General features: G+C 36.4%; 1 protein-coding gene across 1 annotated transcript; it reads left to right on the top strand.

Moving 5' to 3' along the window:
• Positions 1-24,268, top strand: LOC109717667 (peroxisome biogenesis protein 3-2-like; the record flags this gene model as incomplete). The annotated part of the gene is given in 7 exon segments (XM_020243537.1): positions 1-233; positions 357-518; positions 629-828; positions 938-1,068; positions 11,102-11,229; positions 13,022-13,261; positions 23,794-24,268. Coding segments are annotated over 7 exon segments (1,125 nt in total). The 3' UTR covers positions 24,044-24,268.

The following is a 24,990-nucleotide window of genomic DNA, read 5'->3' as shown; positions in this document are numbered from 1 at the left end:
CTTGTTCTTGTTTCGAAAACCTAAACCTTCTTCTCTACAGAAGACGCATCTCTCTCCTCTTCTTCCACGTTTCCTTTCCCCTTTTGCAATCTGAAATTGCCCAAAATTTATGCAGTGTTTTTTCCTATCCTTTCTTCTTTCTTTCCAACTAGAAGTTTAGTTTTGCCTTTTCTAATTCTCTTTACTTGGTTAAGAGATATGCGCTCCCGATACTAAACCATGATCTCGTTGAGGTAACAAACATATTTATTTATCTATATGTTTCGCTCGCTCGCTCGCTCGAAGTTACGGTTTTTTCGTCATTTTACCCCTTATATAATATAGGTGGTGTTTATGTTGAAATCTATGCAAAGCAGGGGTTTCTGGAGCAGGCACCGGAGGAGGATCTTGATTTCTCTCGGGGTAGTTGGGAGTGGGTTCGTGATTTATAAGCTCTATGATGCTCACAGGAGAAGGATATACCATGTGGAGCAGCAATTGGACGGCGAACGCAGAGTCGACGAGCTTATTAAAGCCCAGTAAGGATTCCTGCCTGTTATCCCTTCATCGTTGCTTCTCTAACATATTTTCTCCTAGTTTCTGAATTCCTGTTTACTTTGTTTTTCTTTTTCTCCCTTTTTCCTGTTAGATTGCAGACCCACTTTGAAAACATACAAAGAATTTCGGACACGACGACGTTGCCATATGCCATGCACTATCTGCGCTCGCGCATATCGGAGGAATTAGACCTTTCGCATTTGACCGAGAAGCTAATGCAAGGGAAAGGCCAATCCAATGCTCTTTCGTCTAAAGGGAAGCTTGAACTGTGGGAAAAGCTTAAAGTTTTGAGTGTGTGATGACACTTTACTTAAATGCCTTGTTTTGGACGGTGGATGGTAGCCTCTGCCTCATTTTGGATCTTCACTTATTGTGATTTATTTTTTTTCCCCTCTTATAGGTTTCACGAGAACAGCTGCTTCCTTGTGGTCGATGACGATGCTCAGCTTGTATGTAAGAGTTCAGGTCAACATTTTAGGGAGACATCTCTACCTAGAGATTGCCCGTGGTTCAGAAAGCTCCCAGTTGCTGGTATTTTATTTTCTCCTCTCATCTGTTAAGGTGTAATGCCATAAGGATGCTTGTGTGTTTTAGTTTTTGTAAGCATTCTTGTATAAACATGCCTGTACTTTAATTACATGCAAAATTACCAATTAATATCCTTATCGCTTTAATTCTACCTACTTTTTTTGGTCTACATTCTATATATGCTTCATATCACCACTCTAAAAAGCTGAAAGAAGATTACGCACAGCTAAGGTATCGTACATAACTATAGAGCCTATTCAGAAGGCTGTTTCACATGCGTTACACATGAGATACAATAAAAGTATATCAAATGTAGTTAGTTTAAACATATCCAATTAATAAGAATGAAAGGCAAAAGAATAATGTAATAGAAATTCCAAGAAGTACAAAATTGTTGCAGGATTTTGCAACAGTAAAAAAGTTGTGCCAAATTTGACACAATAGCATGTGAGAAGTATTCTTGTTCTTGATATGAAACATTATTATATAAAAAAGTATAAGTAGATTTGTATATCAGATTCCATAGTTAATAAAAGTCTACCACTAGCTAATGTAGACATGTCATGCTAAATCACCGTATATTGTTAAAACGTAAGATAGTATACGCTTTCTTATTAGTTTTCGTGGTGGGCAAGTCCTATTTTCTATGTGGCACGGTGACATGAAGTTCACTGGCATATACGGGCACATATACAAGTCTATGAACTGCCTTTTCAGAACACTGCAAGAAATATATGTTAGTGTATACATAGAAGAATGATAGGAAGAAAGAATACGTTCAGAATTATTTTAGCTTGATACTTCCTCTTATAAATTAATGCCAAAGCGTATTTGAAGTTTTTGGCAATAATAACTAGCTGGTTGAATATTACCTTTTAGTGCATTAAATGGGTACAAATTTCACTTGTTTTGATAGAGAGAAAAGTGGAGAAAAGAAAAGTAAGTTAGAAGAGAAAATTATTTTCTCTTCTACTGGATCGAAACTTGAGGAGAGAAAGAAGAGAAATGGAGACAAATAGAAAGAAAATTACCTTCCAAAATGGTCATTTTTTCCCCTCAAAGTTTCACTGTGTTTAGATGGAGAGAAAAGGAGAGAAAAGAAAAGAGGGAAAATTATTTTATCTCTATTTGATCAAAACTTAAGGAGAAAAGGAAGAGTAATGGAAAGAAATGGCCTTCCAAAACGGTCAGTTCTTTCTCTCCAAAAATGGAGAGGAAGGGAAAGAAATTTATCTTCTCTTCTTTTCTTCCCTTAATCCAAACAATTGTAAAAAGTTACTTTTTGTTGGTCGGCAGATTGTCGCTTGGATATGTTCACGTTTTGTTTGGTCCGCTTATCTGGTGGACTGGTTGTCCTCGTAAGAAAAAGTAGAAAATTTTGGTGTTTTAAAACCCCAGGACCCATTATATTGGTGAACACATGCTAGAACATAGTTCACATTGCCCCTTTGGTGTTCGGTTGGCCGAACTTCGTTGCCAAAATCTCCTCCATCTATTGATGAATATCCTAAGAGTTCACTGCGTGAATGTAGCATTGATCGACCTTTGGCAACCGTATCAAGTGCATCCGCTATTGTTGAACATGACTTGATTATAATTAAATTTGTTAATATGACCAAAGCCCATACCTTGCATTGGTGGCAGTGTTAGGACATCATAAAAAGTTACTTTTTGTTGGTCGGCAGATTGTTGCTTGGACATGTTCACGTTTTGTTTGGTCCGCCTATCTGGTGGACTGGTTGTCCTCGTAAGAAAAAGTAGAAAATTTTGGTGTCTTAAAACCCTAGGACTCATCATATTGGTGAACACATGCTAGAACATAGTTCACATTGTCCTTTTGGTGTTTGGTTGGCCGAACTTCGTTGCCAAAATCTCCTCTATCTATTGATGAATATCCTAAGAGTTCACTGCGTGAATGTAGCATTAATTGACCTTTGGCAACCGTATCAAGTGCATCCGCTATTGTTGAACATGACTTGGTTATAATTAAATTTGTTATTATGACCGAAGCCCATACCTTGCATTGGTGGCAGTGTTAGGACATCTTGCCATGCCGCTTCCCTTTGTGCCACCTCCGATATGACGATATCTGGGCGGCATGTGTCTGCCCAATTTGGTTGTAGTTGGCCGCATGGTTGTAACTCGGTCCATTCACGACCATGAATGGTCACTATAGTTATAGACTGCAGGCAATCGATTATTATCCGTGGCAATCGACTTTGGCTACATGATTGTTGGTGCCAGGTTCGGTGCGCTTGGATTTGCACCGTTAGTAGGAGCAGCGGGAGTTTGCATTTGGCTCGGGGCCTTTGTGTTAGCGTGATTCTCTATTGAGCCGTTCTCAAATCGAGGGATTTCGACTCGCTGATCTTGGACTTGGGAAGCTTGCCTTCCAATTTGAGGGAATTCCCTTAGCCTAGAACGCTTTGGTAGCTCACGTATTGCTACTAGAACACTTTCAAATGGAGTCTAGAAGCGTTGTTCTATTCATTTCTATAGACTTTGGCATTGTTCAGCCATTTGCTGTGGCCTCTTGGCGGCTTCTCGTGATCTTTAGTCCATGCGCTCTATCAACACAGTCAATTGAGTGATTAGAGCTGCGATTTCAATAGGGGCTGGAGTTTGCCCTGCCGTTAGATCGATTGGAGGCCAACCTATCTCGTGTTGACAAGGTTTGCTTGGCCATGACATTCGTTTGAGCCACGTTTTGAAGACATTTGGGTCGATAGAGTTGTGGAGTTGCGAAGTTGAGGCACTTCGTCAAGCTTTCTGATGCGGATGGGTCAATGTAGCCAATTTTCTAACAGTTGCCTTTGCCATTGTGGGGATTTTCATGCCATATGCGGAGACTCAAAATGTTCCATCCAGTTAGTACTTTTGTATCCCCGTGGTGCTAAAAGGAGGGGGGAGGACTTGCTAGGTATATTAGAGGAGGGGTAGGACAATAGAGAAGTGACCCCGATTTCCCTAACTGTGCATAAGACTTGGACCGCCTCTTGGCAAGTGGGTGTGCAAAGCCTAGCTTTTGTGTGAGGAAACAAGCATAGTAGAAGCTACACAAGCCTAGGGTAATTCTGAAAACATTATACTGAGAGGCTTTCTATTGAACAATCGCTTGGTCTACCTTATGCCATCTTGGATTTTTGTAGCAGAGCGGGCGAGCAGATAAGGGACAGTCTAGCGACGGAATAGTCCTTCGTAAAGGATAAGGCTCGTGAGGGAAGGTGTGCCAAGCGGGGATTCATGGTGTGCGACGACTATAAAGCTCATGAGGCGGAGCTTGATGTGGTAATCAATATCGGTGTCCGTAAAGCATACTTTGGAAGCTGGGCCAAGAGTGTTGGCAGCAAATCGTTGTCGTGCAATGCATTCTTTGAAAAGGAGCGCCTAAGGCGCGCGCCTAGGCGCGAGGTGCAAGGCCTCAGCGCCTCGCAGGCGCATGCCTCGGGCCTCAAGCGAGCGCCTCAGGCGAGGCCCGAGTCGCGCGCCCCAGGCACGCGCCTCGCAATATTTAAGTTTCCAGGGATTTTTAATTCAAGTTTTCAAGTTGTCGGGCTTTGAATTTCCATATTGTACTTTAACCCGATAAGATACTTCAAAAATATTAAAAGAAATCCAAAAAAATCAAGTTTTCGAATTGTCGGGTTTTGAATCTGCATCTTATACTTTAAACCCGATAAGATACTTAAAAAATCTTGAAAGAAACCCAAAAAATTGCTAAAAAAATTAGCCGCTCGCCTCCTCCACTCCGTCTCTTGTTCTCCTACATCCTCTCCCTGTCGAGCATCCAACAAGGAAACAGCGGCAGCAAACCAGCGGTGACCAGAACAAGGAACCAGCAGCAGCGGCAACAGGAAAACAAGAAGCAGAGCAGCGAAAACAATAGTAGCGTTAGCAAGAACATTAAATTAAACTATATGCATGCGTTTTCTTTACTTTTTGATTGTTATTTTGGGGTTTTTTAATATAGAACATCAAATTAAACAAGGGTCAGTAAATGTGCGCATCGCCTTCTTGAGGCGTGCGCCTTGCACTGCGCCTCGCGCCTAGGCTCTAGGAGAGTTTTGCACCTTTCCGCGCCTCGTGCCTTTTCAAATACTGGTGCAATGGAGGTGCCAATAGACTAGCAAACCAAATTGAGGCTGGTATGATTGTGTAACCTTTTATGCTGGGAGCTAAGTGGAAACAATCGTTGTTGGGATCCGTAAAGTGAGCCTTGGGGTGGGAATGAGGGCATGGCCAGCAAAACGGAAGGAGCCTGAATTGGTCAAGCATTTTATGTTGAGGCGAACTTTGGGGGTGGAGGCCAGTGTTTAAAAAAATCCAAGATGCACGTAGACGGAAAGGGCTGTTAAAGCTTAGGCGCAAGGCGCAGTCGCGTGCCCAAGAGAGGTAAGGCGCACACTTTCATAGAATTTTGAAATAACTAAGAAATTCTTTACTATACTTTCTAATAATTGTTAAGTAGCACTAAAGTGCTCTTTAAAATCATATTATCACAATAAATATTCTATAACTAACCAAATAACCGTGTTTTCGGAAGAAAAAACTGAAGAAAGTAAAAGAAGCCATGCAACATATATGATAATTTAAAAAAAAACACAGATAAAAGTAAAGAACAAATTACCTTTTTGTCTCCAAATAAAGGTCAATATAAAAGTAACTAGTAATTCACAAACATATAGAAAACTTTGATTTGAAAAACATATAATTATAAGCTCAAAATCATAAAAAAGTAACATGCACAAAAAATTAAAGTTTCAAGCCAAAAATCATTAAAATGGTGTCATATGAAAGCTAAGTGTTCAAGGCTCTTAACCAAAATACGTCATACTAGAAATGTTAATTAGTCCTCATTCCTCAATCATCAATCATCAATTATCAATCATCATTTTCATCACTTGATGAAGAATACTCCCTTCTTCGTTAGATTTGTCATTTGATGATTGTTTAGGGTTTTAGATTATGTTAGTTTAGGATTTCATATTTATTTTTAGATGTTTCAACCCAATAGACCAATAAAGTTTCGAGTCAGCCTTGCTTGCCAAGGGCAACAAACAATAGGGTTGCATAGGTGGAACATGAGGCATGGATTTGTGAAGCATCGATGTGTGAGGTGTTTTGCTAAGTCGTGGGTCTTGGGAATTATGCTAACTTGTGGCACATACTTAGGTGGTTCGTTAAGGTAATGCAGTTGGATCGAGTGAACATGACGCAAAAACGAGGTATCGAGCGGTATGGTCGTGAGTGTTGTAAAGTTCCTTAATAAATGATGCATGAAGGGCTTATATTTGGAAGAGCCTTTTGTAGCGTGCAATATTGCAAAGCCTTGACTTAAGAGCAGGAGGCGTGCAGGCTGTCTTGGGAGTGAGATGGTTGGCTATATTCGAAAGGGACTAAAGTTAAGGGAACTTGTAATCTCCCTGTGGTTTGCTTTAAAGCCAACAAAGCATTTGGCTGTGTAGCACTCTCGTGGAGGGTTCGTTTGGTGAGACGGCATGTATTCTGAGGCTCGGCTTGTAACCAACCTCGATTGCGGGGTTGTTCGTTGGGACTTGTGGAGTTTGATGAGGAATTCGATGTGAGGTGTGGTGCTAGGCATTAAGCCTCGTGGAGGAACATACACAGCTAAACCTTAAGTTGATATTTTGCAGCGGAGTTCGAGGACGTGTCCATACTAAGGACTTGGGAGCCCTAGTATGCGATGCTTAGGCACTGTACAGGAATTTTCAAGGAGAAAAACTTGATCCCGTGACAAACTGCTTGTATCTCCCCTTTAAGGGTGTCCATAGCCAGATTTGCTGTCGGAAATCATTCTTGGGATGGTCCAATTTCGAAGCTGAAGATCATTCAATCTACCTTCTTTTGTGATTTTTGTAAAATAAATTTTACTTTAAGCATCCCATTATATTATCCACCCCAAAAAGTATAAAATATAAAGCTTGAACTAGGTACTATCTACGCATAACATCACCTGGTGCCTTCTTCTGTACACCCGCATCACTTGAAAACCGTGAGGTAAGAAACTTTGAACAAGTTTCCTAGTGGGGACAACAGGCCGCAAGGGAAGAGCTACACCCATTGGTTTACTCGAAAATAAAACTAGATACTGAAAATGGATAAGAAAGCATAAGCAAAAGCGGTAAGGAATCAACTGCGCTACGATATTATGGTAACTATAAGCAAGGAAAACTTATCATAATGCTGTAATGATATAACAAAGTATACTCAAGCATCAATGCCTCTAAGTACTACTCAATGGTACCCGATCTAACCAACGATCGGTCACGGGGATCCGACCTAAGCTTGCCTCACGGCCATGGTTATTTCGTTGCGTGCAATGCCGAGTTGGCCACCACAGCTCCTTGTCCTGCAAGCGTGCAATTATCACGGTCACCGCATAGTGACTACCTACTCGAGAGGGTATTGTGGGAGCGTGACCATCTAAAGCGTCTATCTCAATATCACTGTGCTGCAAGCTATAGTTATATGCAAATGCTTAAAGGTTAGTAGCAGATCTAATTAGTATACCCAATCTCGACAGTCCCTATAAGGCGAATATGTCAAACACATAAAGATATGTGTCAATTACCCCGCAAGGCGATGTCAAGTCTCGATCCCCCCCTACAAGGTGAAATCTGCTATTACTGATGCATAGCCGTACAAGAAGATCTCTACTAGCATGCCCCTAATGTCAATCATATGTGCCTCTTTAAGGCGAGTTTAAATTTTGAGTGCTCAATGATGGTTGTCCCTAAAAGGCTTTGTTTAAATCTTGTATGTCATGTGCTCGTATAAGGCGGTCAAGTATAGCATCAAGATGATGAACTATTGATATCACTAAGTATAGTGTCAACGCTAGGCATGCTAGTTAACAGTTGAAATGCAACATCTATCCTATTCTCATACAAGCATATATATCAAAGGCACCTCACCCATGTCAAGAATGAATTAGAGAGAAGGATAGGAACAGGCGAACCAAACGGAGGAGCATGACCATTCCGGATTGAGAACCCACAACCATGTCAAGAGTGAATAAGAGAGAAAAGATAGGAGTAGGACCAATCTGGATTGAGTACCCACAACGATGTTTGCCGCGCGTCGTCGGTTCCTTGACCTTCACTTGGTCCTAAGGAGAAATACAAAAAACATCACAAACTCCTCTAGGGTTTCGAAACTCAACATACTAATAGACATATTCAACCATGAGGACTCAAGGGCTCAAGGCTTCAAAGCTTGAACCCTAACTCAAAACACACAAAAATACACATTTTGGCATATATTGGGCTTTAAGGTTTCCCAATATAATCAAAACTCCAACCAATTTGGGGAATTCTCTATCTATTCTCAAGAAAATCCTAGATTTTTTTCACATAATTCCAATATCATGTTTTCAACAAAAAGGAAAACTAAAACATCCTCAAAACATGAAATCAACGGCGATTAACACAAGGATTTAAGAGTTCAAATGCAACTAACCTTTGATTCATAAGATTTTTCCTTTTCTCCAAGAAAAGCTCTGGCCACGGTCGTTGTTTTCTTCTCTTGAAGCTTCTACTCCCACCTACACTTCCCGAGGACTCTCGCCTTCGTTTCCTTCGAAGCTAAAAGGAAAGAGAGCAATGGAGTAGAGAGTGAGAGATGGTTGGAGAGGGAGAAGAGAGCAAGAGAGTGAAGAGGAGAGGGGATTAGGCTTAGGTTGGGGCTCTCCAACTTGAGGGGTCCACTATATAAAGAGGGGTTGTACTAATTGCACATAAACCCTTCAACCCAACCAAAATGGTAAAAAGCACTCCTCTCAAAAACAGCTCTAGTCGCGAAAGTTCGGATCCCGAATGTCCATCAGCATAGACGCTGTCAAGGTTCGAACTTCTCCCCCAAGATTTGAACTTCCGCCCAGTCAAGATCCGGACTTCCCTCCGAAGGTCCGGATCCCCAACGTTATCTTGCATGAAAACGGCTCAGGGTCCGAACTTCCTCTGCGAGGTCCAAACTTTGAAGTTTCATAAACTTCAAGGTTCGCAGTCTAAAGTTTCAAATACTTCAAGGTCTGGACTTTCTTATCAAGGTTCGAATATGGAGTTTTAGTTTTCAGAAACATGATCCAGAAACTTCGTTTTTGATCCGTTTTCATCCAAACTTGGCCCCAGGTTATCTTTTAGCAATCCAAGCACATCCAAATCGTATTTAAGCCCATTTCATCTGTACTTTTGATCCTATTTGGTAAAGTTCAGTATACTAAATTGAAGTTTAGTATATTGCATGTAGCTACCCCTAGATTAGGTTACACCTACTCCTAGTCAGTGTTTTAAATAGCAGCCGCTACGCCCACCATAGCGACCGCTATACCGGATTTACTATACTACTGCTATGCCATAATGTTTAGAGCGCTATGTAGCGAAGTGGGTTCGTAACGGCCGTTTTAGCGGCACTAGGCAGGCTAAAGTGGCCACTATAAAGCGGGGTTAAAACGGGCACTATGGGCCTGAAAGCTTGGAATCTGAAATAGGTTCAAAGGTCCTATTGGGTCGAATTTTGAAGTTAAATAAAATAATCAAAACATTGTAAATTGATTACAGGTTTTCAAATTTTTTATTCTTTTGTTTTATTAAGTCATAATATAATGTTGTTAGTCTTAAGTCTTATAGATGATGACATTATATGTATAGACTTGCAACACTAGAAAGGTAATGATTAGTTGATTTTTCTTCAAAATCATATGTAATTTTTATAAGGAATGCAGATTAAGTAGTTTTTTTGTGTAATCCACTACGAGTTTGTAGCGCCCGCTATCTGCTTTCCACTGTGAGAACCTTCAAACGCTATATGCCTGCTATCCGCTATTTGCAACACTGCTACTAGTGTTGGTAAGACTTAGTTTCAAATTTGGGTGATTTTGAACGTTCCCTATCATTTGTTTCTATCCCCCTTTTTATTGTCTCAAACATCCAACTTGATGTAGCTGTAACTGGAGCGATTGCCACGAGAAAGTTATGCTCCATTTTTGAAGTCGCTTTCAAATATTGCGCTTCTGACAATTAAAATATTTTCCTACAAAAATTTGACTAACATTTATTGTTCTATGAGCCTCGTATTAGGAGTAATCATCACATTTGAGACCAGCATCCGAAGTCTCATTTCAATTTGTTTGGGGTCTATGAATATTCATTTGATTGGTTTGGTACTCTCAAATCTGTTTGTTCAGGGACCGTGAGTATTGTTTTGGGTTATATATAATGGATACTAAAACAATTGCTGTAAGAATGCAATTGATTATATATTGATTCAATATTTGATAGTCTAGATCTCTACATTGTATGATCTTCTGGTATATAATAGTACCTTTCTTCTGAAACTTCTAAAATCTTTTTTTTGTTGTAAATCAAAATTTTTCTTGCTTTTTCTTTGTGTCATGATCCGTCTTTTTCTCTCTTTTGCTGTCTTTCTTTGCTGGTCACATATCTCCTCCTCAAAAGAAAAACAAACAGACCAAGAGGAAATAGAAAAAGAAAAAGGAAAATATTACTTGGGTTTTCATTACCAGAGTGTTTCTATTATTTAGAGTAGATCTACCCGTTGCCGCTTCATCTCTACCCTTGTTATCGTTGGTATATTGGCATCTGTACTACATAGGTATGCTAGGCATCCTATGGTCATACAACCAAATACTAACATCCAGAGATTCTAACGGATTTTAGTATTAGATTGTCCACAATCCTGTGTGAGCACATTGTTGGAGTATGGGTAAATATCTTATGGCCTACTTGTTCTATCGTTTCATTTGTTTTACTATTTATTACTACTAGATTACAAGGCTTTTTCTCCTAATCATTTTATGTCTTATTATTCCAACATCAGCTTACTCTCTAGTTTTAACTACCTATGAACCTATGCATACACCAAAAAGTATTGTAGTTGCTCTTTTAGTATGATTGTTTATTCAACAGTGTATTGATTTTTCCCCTCCTCTAGGTTATTGCTTTCTCGCTTTTGTTATTTATTGGTTTATTGAAGTTATTCCTGTGAATCACTGTAGGGTGAATCTGATTCCTTTAGCAAGCATGGCCAGCAAGAGTTTCTAGCAACTGCTGATTATCTCTCAACATATGGCATCCATACATTAATAATGAACATGCAGAGTGCTGCTAATGAGATTTTGAAAGAGTAAGAAGTTCATTTATGCTATCTTCATTCTTTTCCAAATATACGCTTAAACATTTTTAAGTAGATAAATTTTGTCCCTATTTTTTTCTTCGAAAAATGTCTGAAACTAATTATGTGCCCTAAACCATTTAGGAGCTTCTAATCTACTGTGTGAACTTCACACCAATGTTTGGGAAATTCTCTCATAGCTTTTATCTTTTTAAAGGATATCAATCCATTCATGATGGGGGATTTGGCAAGCTCCTAACTGACTTTTCATATAAAAAGAGATGATATATACCCTACAGAAGCCATTCTGATAATACTTGGAAAGTATACAAGCCAACACACCAAATACCAAACCCAAACAACCATCAATTTATCCATTTTGAACACAATAAGTTGCAAAAGTAGAGAAAAATTATAAGTTGCCCTTGAAATCATTATGTAAATCAGTGAAAAACATAAAAACTTAACTCACTTGATCGGTCCTTTATCTTCTTCTTTTGCTGCTTCACCATACTGAGATTACTTTGGAACTGTCTTCCCGTAAAATAGAAGGCCATCTGAGAGATCAGTAGTACAAATTAGTTAGGTTGTGTTTGGATTGGGTACAAGAGGGGGGGATAAGGTGTTATACCCGCCTCCTTTACCGCAAACACCTTTTGGGGGGGGGGGGACAATCTCCGCGGAGAGAGAAGAGATAAAATTTTGTTTTAATTAAAATTTAAATTTATATCTCAAATTAAAATTTATAATTTAAAATTATAAATTTTTAAGTTAAATTTTAAATTTGATATTTTTAATTTTTAATTTTATATTTGGTGTTTTATATATTTCAAATTTAAATTTGGTCTTAAATTTAAAATTTAAAATTTATAAATTGAATATTTAGATTTTAAATTTTAATTTCAAATTTTAAAATTTAGAAATTTAAATTTTTAAATTAAAATTTAAAAATTTAAATTCAAAAATTAAAAATTTAAATTCAAATATAATGAGAGGGATAATAACATTATTTTGTATTTATAGCCATCAACTATTTCTCTTATTCCCAATAACCATCCAAACACAATTTTTCTAGTTCCAGCTTATACTCACATTTTCATCCAAACAAAAAAAAACCCATACTTGTACCTATCCTTGGTAAAACTAGTTCCTACTAATTCCCGAACCAAACGGAGCCTTAAGGTTCAGAACTCCTAGTTGCTCCCTATAAGTATTTAACTGATTTTTAGTGGCGGTTCTCAAGATTGTCTCGTATTTGCAGCTGGTTGGAATTTTGCAAGACGAAACAAAGCTTAGTCATAAACTTTAAATTAGGATTAGCAGGCTCGTAGTTGAGCTCAGTTGAGGATACTTTATAGGTTAAAGATTCTATTATTCCTCTCTAACAATATCTTCCAACGAGAAACCATTGCAAGGACATCCCATGCTCTTCTCATACTACTCTTCTCAACAGCAGTAATGCCTTCCATTTATAATAATATTTTGTATCAGTCTTCGTACTAGCGTGGGATTTTCGTTCGTACATTTTCTCCAATCTCCACAATTTGGTCGTTGAGGCAGTTCTGAGACATTGCAGCTATCAGTTCCAGATTTCTTTCATCAGGGACACAGCGAAACTAAGTCATCAATACTTTTACTCTCTAATCTAAACTTTAACACCTAGCAAATTCGAGAGATTTAAGTCCTCTCCAACCATTTCTTCTGCGTACTCTCTATGTAAAATTTAATGCCATATCTCACATTTGATATTTGACTGCATTGATTACAAGTGACAAATTCAAACTACATTAAAAATAATGTGCAGAAAGAAGCTCAAGGACCCTTTCAGCATGAGCCAATTGCATGAAACCATGATGGAAATATTGGAGTTGTTTATGGGCATTGGAGAACCAAACTACTGGGTCAGTTACTTGGTACCTGAAAATGCAACTGCTTACAGGCAGCTTGTGGCCATGTCTGCCAGTGGTTTTGATGAATTGTCAGTTCTCATGGATGTGGGCAAACTCGAGCAGCTAATGTCTGAGACACGAATTGTGCTATTAAGGTACGTATATTCGAATCTTTGTTTTTTGGGAGGTTGGATTTCTTTACCTGTTTTACATCAAGAGTTTGATGATTTATATAAATTTACCTGCTAGCATAATTGTGGACTGAATATTGTTGGACGATATAGTGTTCGCACTCGGAAGAGGCAGGCACGAGACAGGCATGAAGTCCTAATTGGGTGATTAATAAGCCTGATGTATATTAAGGATCAACTTTTGCAACTTATAGCACGCATTTTATAGATTTTCTGATAACTAGTATAAACATATTTTTGTATGCTCTGGTGGAATTTGTGTTGGGATGTTTGAATTCCTCTGGGAATTGGAATGGAAACTATCCAGCCAAACAATTAGAATGGGAGCCAGTCATTCCATTCCCTTTCCAAGTCCCAAATCCATCTAACCAAGTATCCCCATAAAATAGTAATTAGTGGAGGTTAAGTTATAAAGGCTTATTTACGGAATTTGTTGCCCAAGTATAATATCTCATACTTTACCCACTAACAACTGAAAAAAGATATGCACCTTTCTTGATATGCGGTCTATGTAAGGTAGGCAAGGGAACCATCTGCATGTGTGGTCGTATACTGCACTGCTTTTTATTATACTTCTATAATTTGTATAAACAAGCTTCTGTATTGATTGATTCATGTGGTTGATAAGTTGGTTATTTATCGGTTATTTTTTAATCTCCATTGGACAAAACGATAAAATATATTCTTGTTTCAATCTGACTAATGCTTCTACATATATAAGGAGAAGTTTATTCGCAGTTTGTAATATCATGCAGTATGTACAACCCAACATATCACATCATATAATAAGGTATTTTATTTTCTCTTGGATATTAGGCTCTGAAACTAAAAGTCGTAGATATTTGCTTGATCTATAGTTATGATTTGAATGGGAACTTATTGAGTCTTAAGACTTGAAAAGAAGTAGCCGTTAAGTTTTGCAACCACAGGCTTAGTTGTTGAACTATGGTATTTTTGTTCTATTTCACCTTCTTTTCTTTTTTTTTCAACTATTGTCGGATTTAAGTTCAGGTTTTGCAAAAATGAGATAAAAAAGACCAACTTGTAGTTGTTTGTCAACGTAAGTTAGCTGATGGACGTGACCAATCTTTCACTTGTCAAATTAAGTGACTAGTTCTAGCAAGGTTAAATATGTTGGTTTTGGTGTTAGCAGTTTCAAGGGCTTTGGTAATCCTAGGTTCCAGTTTAAAAAGTTTGTTGAATAGTTACTAAACTCTCCCAAAAGAATAAGATAAATATCTAGGATTGAGAAGGTATCAAACTTGATTTTAAACTATTTGAAATCTGGATAGATGAAAATGATGTTTTATGAAGTCATTTATCAGAAAGATCAATATACTATAAAAGAAATTGTTAAATATAAAATATAAATGCACCGTTCTTTGATGCCATGTTAAATTATATGAAACAACTGTTGTTCTCCAAAAACTCAAGCTCTTAGGCTTCGTTTGGTTCGGGTATAAGTAAGAACTAGCTTATACCAGGGATAGGTACAAGTTTAGGTATAAGTGAGAATTAGACCAATTTTGTGTTTGGATGAAAATTTGGTTGTTCCTGGGAATAAGAAAAATAGCGTTTGGATATATAAGAAGGAATAAGAAGAATAGTTGATTGTTATAAATAGAAAATAATGATATTACCCCTCTCATTATATTTGAATTTAAAATTTTAAATTCTAAATTTAAAATTTTAACTTTTAAAATTCAAAATTTGAAATTAAAATTTAAAATTTTAATTTTCAAAATTTCAATTTAAAAAATTTTAATTTTAAATATCATATTTTAAATTTCAGATTAAATTTAAATTTGAAAGATATAAAATATTAAATTTAAAATTTAAAAATTAAAAATATCAAATTTTAAATTTTAATTTTGAGATTACAAATTTTAACTTTAAAAAAATTAAATTCTAATTTAAAACAAAAATCTCTCTCTCTCTCTCTCTCTCTCTCTCTCTCTCTCTCTCCCCGGGGGGGTGGGAACAACTTGTTCCCACCTACCCTTTTTTTGTTTGGATACAAGAGGGGAGATAACCCCTTTATTCCCCTCTTGTACCGAATCCAAACAGCACCTTAGAGAGCGGTGTTTTTATATTTTTTATATTTTAACGCTCCCCTTCACGTCTAGGCTCGAAACTTCATACTACACCCAACACGTGGACTTAATTAAATGGGAGGAAATTAAATAATGCTAGGAGTCCAGTGGGACTCAAACTAAGAACATTCGGCTCTGATACCATGTTGAAGAGTGTAAAACAACCATTATTCTCCATTAGCTTTAGCTGTCAGAGTAAAATGATTCTTTCGCATTATTTAACAGGGTCTCAGAGCGGGAGGTTCTGAGTTCGAGCTATGTCAGGCTTCTAGCATTATTGATTTCCTCCTATTTAATTCAAGTCCACGTATGGGCGTATCAAAAAGTCTCGAGCTCATACATAAGTGGAATGCTAAATATATAATATAGAAACACTGTTCTCTACCAGCTTAAGCTTTTGGAGGATAACGGTTGTTCCACATAATTTAAAAGAAATATTAATGTTCTATGTGTGAGCCAAACTTGGAGTTGTATTTTTGTTTCAAACTAATTTGTTTAGACATTTAGAAGATAAAGCCATTTAAATCATAACTAAAATATTTTGCTTTGGATGATTGCCATTGGTTGAAATGGTTTCTTTTAGTTTCATTTTTACGAATTTCATATGAAACAAGGAATTTCACCACGATTCCACTGTTCGAAGTTCAATCTGCTAGCCATCCATAAAGGAAAAGAAAGAAGAGCATAAAGACACTGTTTATGTTCCATATTACTCTTTTTTTGTTGTATTCTAAGGATCATTATTTCTTCTCATTTTAATTTAAGTCGAAGCTTATTTAGATTATATCTTTAGGGTGGTGGTATTAGGGTCGCACTTATTTTGATTATATCTTTTAAGGTGGTTTTTTTTATGGTTTTTTTCAATGTAAAGGAGATTTTGGCAATTAAAAATAATAAAACTGATAATTATTTCATGTCCTTGGTCCTTTTGTTCATTATTCTATAAATATACATATATATAGAACTAGGCTACTATACTATTAATAGCACGAAGTCATTAGTGCTGTTAGGTTTTCGGCTTTTAGATGAAGAGATGTGTGGTTAGGATGATAGTGGTTTCCTAGGGTTGAGTGTGTGGTTTGTTGAATAGTATGATCTAATGAGTGGAAATGGTCAAAGGGGTAGATCTAATGGCGGAAAATTGGTGCTACTGATACCATAGTAGTTAGACTCATATATATAAATATAATTCACCTGGAGTACTATTGATAGTAAATAAATATCAACTTTCTAGCCTCTAGATCAATACTTTTCCACCTACTACTACTAAACCCTATGTCACGCCCCGAGCATTATTTGGAAAGAGTTTCCTTTGAAAAGCACTGGATTTTTTTTTTTTGAAAATTAGGGTATGCGGAAAAACTAGCATCAACAGAAAAACTAGCATCAACAGACCTGCCTCATGTAAAGGATTCTGTCCGCACGAACAATGTCTCTTCTGTACTTGTATTGCGTCAGGATACAAGCATCTTGTTCCATATTTAACCATTACATCAAACAACCAAATTCATTCGATGACACACACAATTAAACTTAGCAGCGAGATGATGATATTCAAATTAGATTTCACCTTATTCCCCACAAACATACATCAAACAAGTCTCCATTTTTAATCCTCATACCCTACAAGAAATTATCAAACAAAACCTCCATTTTGCCGACCTCCTTATATCAACGTTTGAAACCTCCACTTTTATACAAAATGATATGAAAATAACATCACATTACCAAAGAGATTTTATTAATAACAATTATATCAATGTTCACGATTTGACATTAGTAAAACCAACATCTTGACATATAAATAAAAAGTAGAGAGTGCAATAGATGTAGAGGAGACTGAATGCTCACATTGAATGAAGTCAAAAAAAGAAGTCAAAAATAGAATCGCCTCAAGAATGGATGGATCGATACCTAAAGGTGGACTCGAATATGACCGAGAGCAAAAGGGATCTGAATGTTTCAAAAATTTTGAGAGAAGAAAAAATTAAAAAAAATAGTTTCTATAGAGATAATGTGGTGACAAATGTAGAGTTTACCGATACTGGATAAAGGCATTAGAATCCTTTTTGTTAGTCAGATATTCCTAGATAAACACAAAGCAGAGACTGAGAAGAGAGCTTGCGAATCGCAATGTTCTGCAAATGCAGATAACATAAACACCCAACTACCTTAAGAAGTTGCATGTTAGATGGAGGATACTAAACCTTTGAGAGTAAGGATAAAAAAGGCTCTGGTTCCTAAGACTCTGTCAATAAAGCAAAGCAACCATGCAGAACATGAAAGGGTGTACCTTTTAAAATACAAGAGTGCGATTTATGAGAAAAACAAAACTCCGAATTGCATTACCTTAGAAACATGAAAGTGCATGATTGTAAAAGGAGGCTTTGAACAACATTATCAAGATGTCTATGTTTTGGTTCAACTACAATTGTTGTGGTGTATAAGGACAGAAAATTTGATGAATTATACCACATTGTCCAAACAAAGTTCTGAATTCTTATTTTACATATTCCTTTCCTCCGTTAGATTGGAAAAATTTTATTTATTGTTAAAAAACATTTTCAACTAAAACCTTGAATTCAAGAAAATTTTCAAACACTTAATGTTTAGATTTCATTACATAAATCTATGAATAACGAGACTAATCAAACATAATATTTGCATCCAGAAAAGAATCAAAAGAGGCTTGCCACACATCAGTATGAACAAAGTTGAAACGGAAAGGTAGGATGAGAATCAGATTCAATTAAAAAAAGTTTATTATGTTTGTTAATATTGCAAGCATTTTAATGAGACACTTTTATTTCGGAATTGGAAAACATTTTATTCCCTTTAATAAATTTTGAAGAAGAGTATAACTCAAATGACCTAACCTCTAATGCCAAAGATCACATCTAGACTTAGATGCAATCATACTAGACTTTGCCTTATTTCCATACGTGCAACTTTTGAAGGCTGCTGCATCAGAGCGGCTCCTTAACTCTTTCCTTATGCTTCACACAGAAACTAATAGAGTCAAATTCAAAAGATGAGGGTTAAAATGCACTTAACTTCCTTCAATATATTACGTTGTGCTTAACCCCACGGATTAAGAAAAAAACACTTAATCTCCGTGGAAACTTACGTCGTTAGCACTTGACCTCTTAGATTAAAAAAAAAAAAAAAGCATTTCACCCACTCAAGGAGGAAAAAAAAAAATAAAAAATGGAGGCATATTTGGTCATTTTATTGTTTTTTAACACTATAATTGGATAAGATATTTTTGATCGTTTGAGGGTTAATTGCATATTTTTCATATCTAGGGGGTAAAATGCAACATGTAATATATTGAAAGGGGTTGTCTGTTGTTTAGCTTATAATGGTAAAGTTTACAACAAAGTGCAAGTTTCTATTAATAGACGAAACAACAAGAGCATTTTTAGAGGGCACAAGATCCAGAAGATATATTCAAATTTGTTTCACCAATCAGAGTAATTGAAAGAAGATTTCTATTATCAACAAACAATTTATCTTTTCCTACAGAAGGCTTAGGATTTGAAAATAGTTGGATCTAACATCATGTGATTAGAGGCTTTAGTATCAGAGCACCAAACCTCTTCAGCAGAATTAGATAGGTTTATACCAGCAAAGGTTTGAGGTATGTCATCTAAAACAAACACGTGATTAAACGTCTATCTGCAGAGGAGAGCCATGTGATTGAATTTACCACATCGTTCATTGAATTCTACTATGAGATACACTAGTGACTGATTAGTGCTGTAAAGATAGTGGCTGATTGTGAGAAAGATGTAGATGTATAAGGCTGAGGAGAGTATGCTCCATGAGGTCTACGACCAAACTGGGCGGTGTCTCTACCTTGTTGTCCACGGCCTCCTTGAGATCTACCTCTATGACCCTTGTTCACAAATAAGGCTCCTTTAGTTAAAGGGATAGATGAGTGACTGTTCCTTCACTGTACTTCTGTTTCCTCCTATGTTAGGTGTGGATGGAGTTGTCCGAAGGTAGCTTTGTTCGGTGTGTTTAGTGCACTCACAAAGCCCTGTTATTTTTCGCGGAGACCCAAAAGAACCATCATCATAAGGTTATAATTCGATTCATCTTTTCCAATTTCTTGCCGTGCATCCCCAATTGATTTGACTTTTTTCATGTATTCGGACATGCTCAGCATTCCTTTCTTTGTGCTCCTCAGTTCTGATTTAAGGGAGAAGGTAGTTTATGTTGTTTTATCAAAAATAGTACATCTTGATCATGGTGCAGTCTTCACATGTTGTTTTTGGTGAGGTTGATATCACTATTTGAAGGATGCTCAAAGATTGTAGCATTGATCCAAGACAAATTGTGTTCTCTAATTTCCATGTCTAATATACTAGATTGGTTCGGTCATGCTAGATCGGTTCGAGTCATGTTCGAAATGGCGGGAGGCTAGGTTGGGTCGAGTCATGTTTGAAATGGCGTGAGGCTACTTGGGTCAAGTCACAATCGAGATCCATGGGTGTTGTGTGTGTACACTTTAAATAAATTGGTTGCGTATTTCTAATAGCTCGAGCTTTTAATATTAATGGTTAGCGCCAATGATCCAACATCGGTGAGTTCGGCAGAAATTAGATTTTGATGTTAACAATTGGGAGAGGATGAGATGCTCACCGCCATGACAGTTAATACAGGTTGAAATTACTATGGCTACAATAATGTAGCGGAGGTACTTTTGCGGTTAGTGGTATTGTTATTGTGTTTGATACCGTAGTGGGGGGATACTGTACCTGCAGTACTGTGTGGTGGTACTGTAACCGCAAATATTGTAACAGCAGAGAGATATGAGGTCTTTACTGCAGAGAAGAGAGGGAAGAGGTGATCAGACGTTAGTAGCAACGGCAAGGAAGAGAGAGAGATGGTGGCTTGTTGATTTTACCCTATATAGTTTTTGGCTCTGGTATCGTGAAAATTTACCTATTTAGGGCTCAAATTGTGTGTGTGTGTGTGTGTATATATATATATATATATATATATATATATATAGGCTAGGGCTACTATCCTATTAATAGGATAGTAGCACTTGTCCTATCAAATTGTTCTTGATGATAGAGATTCCGAATCGATGATCAGAGTCGTTGAAGTTGATCTAGAGTATTTGAAATATCTAGAAACTAAATTTCATAAATTTTAAAACTTATTTACATGGTGATCAAAGTGTTGTAAAATCAACAATTTTTTACGGCCTATATGAACCGTTTGCTTGTTTAACGGTGTAGAGTAATCCAAATTGCTTGAATTTTTTATAGAAAAGTCTTTATACTATTTAGAGATTGCTTGATAACTCTGATTATGAATTGAGAAAGTCTAACCTCTATTTTAAAAAGGTTATTCATTTATGACCGTTCCATTACTAATTGTGTAGATCAATTTTAACGGTGTCGATTATCAATTTGAAGTTTCAATCATTCAAATCGACTTGATAGGACAATGTCTTCAATCCTATTAATAGGATAGTAGATGGACTCTATATATATATATATATATATATATATATATATATATATATATATATAAAGAGAGAGAGAGAGAGAGGGAGGGAGGGAGAGTTCGGCTACTATACTCTTATGAGTACGGTCGTCTCTGTACTCATAAGTCGTTTTCGATGATAGAACTCTAAATCAACGATTCATACCGTTAAACATGATTTAGAGCATCTGAGACTTCTAAAAATCAAATTTCATAATTTTTGACATCATTTATGATCAAAAGATATCAAAATTGATAATTTTTAACAGCCGGTATGGGATACCTAGTTTAACAGTGTAAAAAAGTAGAAATTAGTTGAATTTTTGATAGAAAAGTCTATTCACTATTTAGATAAAAGGTCAATTACTCCGATCTTAAATTAATGAATCTGATCATACATTTTTAGGATGTCATTCAATTTTGACCGTTCATTTTATGCCCGCTTGATGGACTTTATTATAATATTGAAAAATTACGAAATTCATTTTCTAAAAATTTAAAATGCTCTAGATCATATTTAATTGTATGGATCATCGATTTGGAGGCTCTATCATTAAAAATAACTTATGAGTGCAAAGAGCTTTATACTCATATGATTATAATAGCCCTACTCTATATATATATATATATATATATATATATATATATATATATATATATATATCGCTAGAGTTGATAAAATAAGAATATATAAATAAGGTATATAGACCAAGTGTGAGTGCTCATTATGTTAACATAGCTAGACCCAGGATCAGCCTTTTTTGACAGCTCTCTATGCTAACAGTATGTGAAATTCACTTGACCATCTTACCCTTGTCCAATTTTGTTTAAATTTTCCCTCTCACTTTGTGATTAAATAGAAACCTACTTAGGATCTCACTTGTCGTATCAAACACAATAACAAAAGGTGAAATATTACTCTGCAAAATTTCATCTTATTTGACCTCCTATAGGCATGAAGTAAAGAACTAAAGATCATTACCTAATCTCACATATTTAAGTTACCTTCGCTGAATGTTGATTCTCAAAGTAATATTTTAATAATTTCTAGTTAATAACAATGAAATATTATGCTTCTGCTATTTAATTCATTAATTATCTATTTATTATTCACTGTATGTGTCTTATTGTCCCTGTTATCACAGTCCGCTTTGTTGTCTTGTTATTCCTTATTCATATTTTATCAGGATATATAATAGGTACCCTAATCCCCGTACTTTCGGATTATTGTACATTTGCTCTTCAGTCTTTCCACTTATACATATTAATTTTGTTGTACCAAATTTATGCAAAGTCATCCTTATGTTCATCTCATGTAAAAAAATCCTTGATGTTTATTAGGTGTTGTGCATTGTGCATTGGACATGACTAGATATAAAAGTGAATCTTTTATTTTCAGTTATAATGAATTTATTATGCTGCCTTTTATATTTACTTCGAAGCTAATGAAAACTCTTGTGAAAGAAGGCACTGTGCCTAAGTGATTTGTGTAGGATGTGATTGGGGAATGATCTACCCAAACGTCTGATGTTGAATGTTAAAAGCTTTCATAGTTGTTTGAGGTGGACCAGCCCAGTCCAGACTTTAGTTTGTGTATGTTATTTTTAGCATATTGCTGATTAAGCTAGTTCAAAGAAGTGATGGAAAAGTCCCAATCTAGATTGTTCATCTTAGGTCATCTTTGGACTGGAGTAGCTTATGGGTGAGCAGTTCTGGTGTAAATGATAACAACTTCCGTTGCTTGTTTTAACATCATAGTGAAAAAGTATCACAAGTGAAGTTACATTTTTACCCTCAATTTTCCACTCTTGACTTTGTTCGCATGGGAGCGAAGTCAACTTCCTCTACTCTTTGTTTTCCGCGAAAATTATTAAAATATTATTTATCTAAAATTATTTTACTAAAAGCTATTTAAATATTTAGAAATGCTTTAAGATTAAGTGATTTATTAATTCAAAAAAATTATTTAAGGCATAGGCCGCATAGCAAAGTTTTAGCGAACAAACAACAGAGTGGTGGAACCTCACTTTAGGCAAGTGACTAGCATCAAAACTAACAGCTAAATAGGAAGTCGACTTTAGAGAAACTTAAGCTCAAATGCACTTTACTTCCACTAGCATTCAAGTTTTATATAGTCAAACGTACCCTTTGTGGAATTGAGAGTATCTAGTTATCAATTCCCTATCTGTGGCTGAGCTCTTATTTTTACTAAGAAAAAAGCTTGGGGCTCTAAGATCAACTACTATTTCCCCGACTGCTTTCATTGGCACTAAGTTTCACACTCTGAATATTTGCCGTCACATTTGAGATAGCAATAGAGTTGCTGCTTCAAAATATTTCAAGTATTTGAAATTTTGTCGAGATTGTCATTCCCAATTTGATTATTTTCTGCTTGTTGCTTGCTACAAATTCTGGCAGAGAAATCTCTATTTAAGATCTTGTTATACAGTTTTTATTTTTCTTCAACTATTTTTAAACCAGACCACTGTTTCACCAACAATAGCATCAAAGCATGTCCGTAAACTCTCTTGAACTTCACCGAGTAGGAGGCTTGCTCACTTCAGGCATACAGTGAGTGCTTATAAGATGTGAAACTACATTTATGTTCCAAACTGATTGGTACTCATTTATTCTGTCGCTTGGACTTGATTTCCACTAGTGCCACAAACAAATAGGTAAAAGGTGCATAATCTTGTAATTTGATGCCGGCAACTTTCGTTTCTAGTTTGGATCTTATATTGTCTCGGAACCGTATTATAACTGTAGGTCCATCTATGAAATTCCTTGCTTACTTTGCTGAATAATTAATTGCTTGTTTGGTACTCTTCTTGTTGCATTCGAATCTCTCCTCTTAGATTATGATATCTAGATAGTAATCGTTCTTTATGGTTATTCTTACAGCCCTGATTTTCGAAGCATCGTGGAGATGTCTTTGAAGCGGGTGGTGGATGCACTAGTAGAGAACATGGAGGCTCAATTGGGAGGGTTGAGCGGAATGCCTTTGGCCAAACTGTTGCCGCGAGTCGCTCAATTGACCAATCCACTGCTCGACGAACCAAGCAACAACAGATTCATCGAGATCGTCCGAGGTTTGCCCGAGCTCGAACTTTTCTTCACTCTCCTCTATACAAAAATGCCTCATGAATCTTAAGCTCTTCTTGTGGAGAAAGAGGGAACAAAGTGAGGTGCGCTAGCTTGATAATTTTTAGAAACTGATAAAAATGCTGATTATTTATCGTAAAGCCTTTTTTGATTATATGTGGGTTCCGAATTCCCAACGATGTGGGGAAATAAAGGTTGAGAGAATCAGAAAGTTGGTCGAAAATATTAAGTGTTATAATTTATAATTTAAATATAGATACACGTGTTCATTATTCGTTTTGTAGGTTAGCCTTTTATGTTACTAGGCTAACGTTACTGTTTGCTTCTTGTGCTTTTTACTATTATCTGTTTTCTCTTGTTGTTTTAATCTTTCATTTGAACTCCTTCAACCCGCAAATTCTATTTGGCCACACCCTTTGGTTTGGACGGCTTCTCTACCCTGAACAACAGCCGAGTTTGTGGTATAAGCAAAGAATATTTGAAGCTTTTGTTCTGGCAAGAAGCTAAAATAGATTCTAGGTTCTGAAAGTTGCACCTTCAGTTCGAAGTTTCTGCTTCTATCCTAGAAATCTATGGGAATGATTTTAATAGAAAGGCAATCTTATTCATTTTTGAATAGCTGTACTCAAATAATATTTCTATAGTTACTCCAATCTTGATGAAGAGGAGGGTTATAGTAGCTGTTTTCTTACTTGAATAGCAGATGAACGGATATTAAACTACAATGCAAAAATCTGATTCTATGTCCAGTGCCCTGGAACAGGACGTCTTAGAAGCTGTCTTGAAGTAGAACGTTCGTTTTAGATTTAACTCAAAACATTTTTTGGTGCTGAAGTATCCTTGGTAGTTGTTTGTTGATAGGATATTTCAACCTGTTGTAAAATGAGGATGGAAATATTGATGGCAATTTCACAAACACTTAGTAGGTAATTTCACAACCTATTTTCTACAAGCATTTAATAGAGAGCCAAACACAAGAGCAATAACAAAATTACA

The sequence above is a fragment of the Ananas comosus genome, linkage group 11 (assembly GCF_001540865.1).
Source record: "Ananas comosus cultivar F153 linkage group 11, ASM154086v1, whole genome shotgun sequence".
Taxonomy (NCBI): Eukaryota; Viridiplantae; Streptophyta; class Magnoliopsida; order Poales; family Bromeliaceae; genus Ananas; species Ananas comosus.
This window is presented reverse-complemented; position numbering and strand designations above follow the sequence as displayed.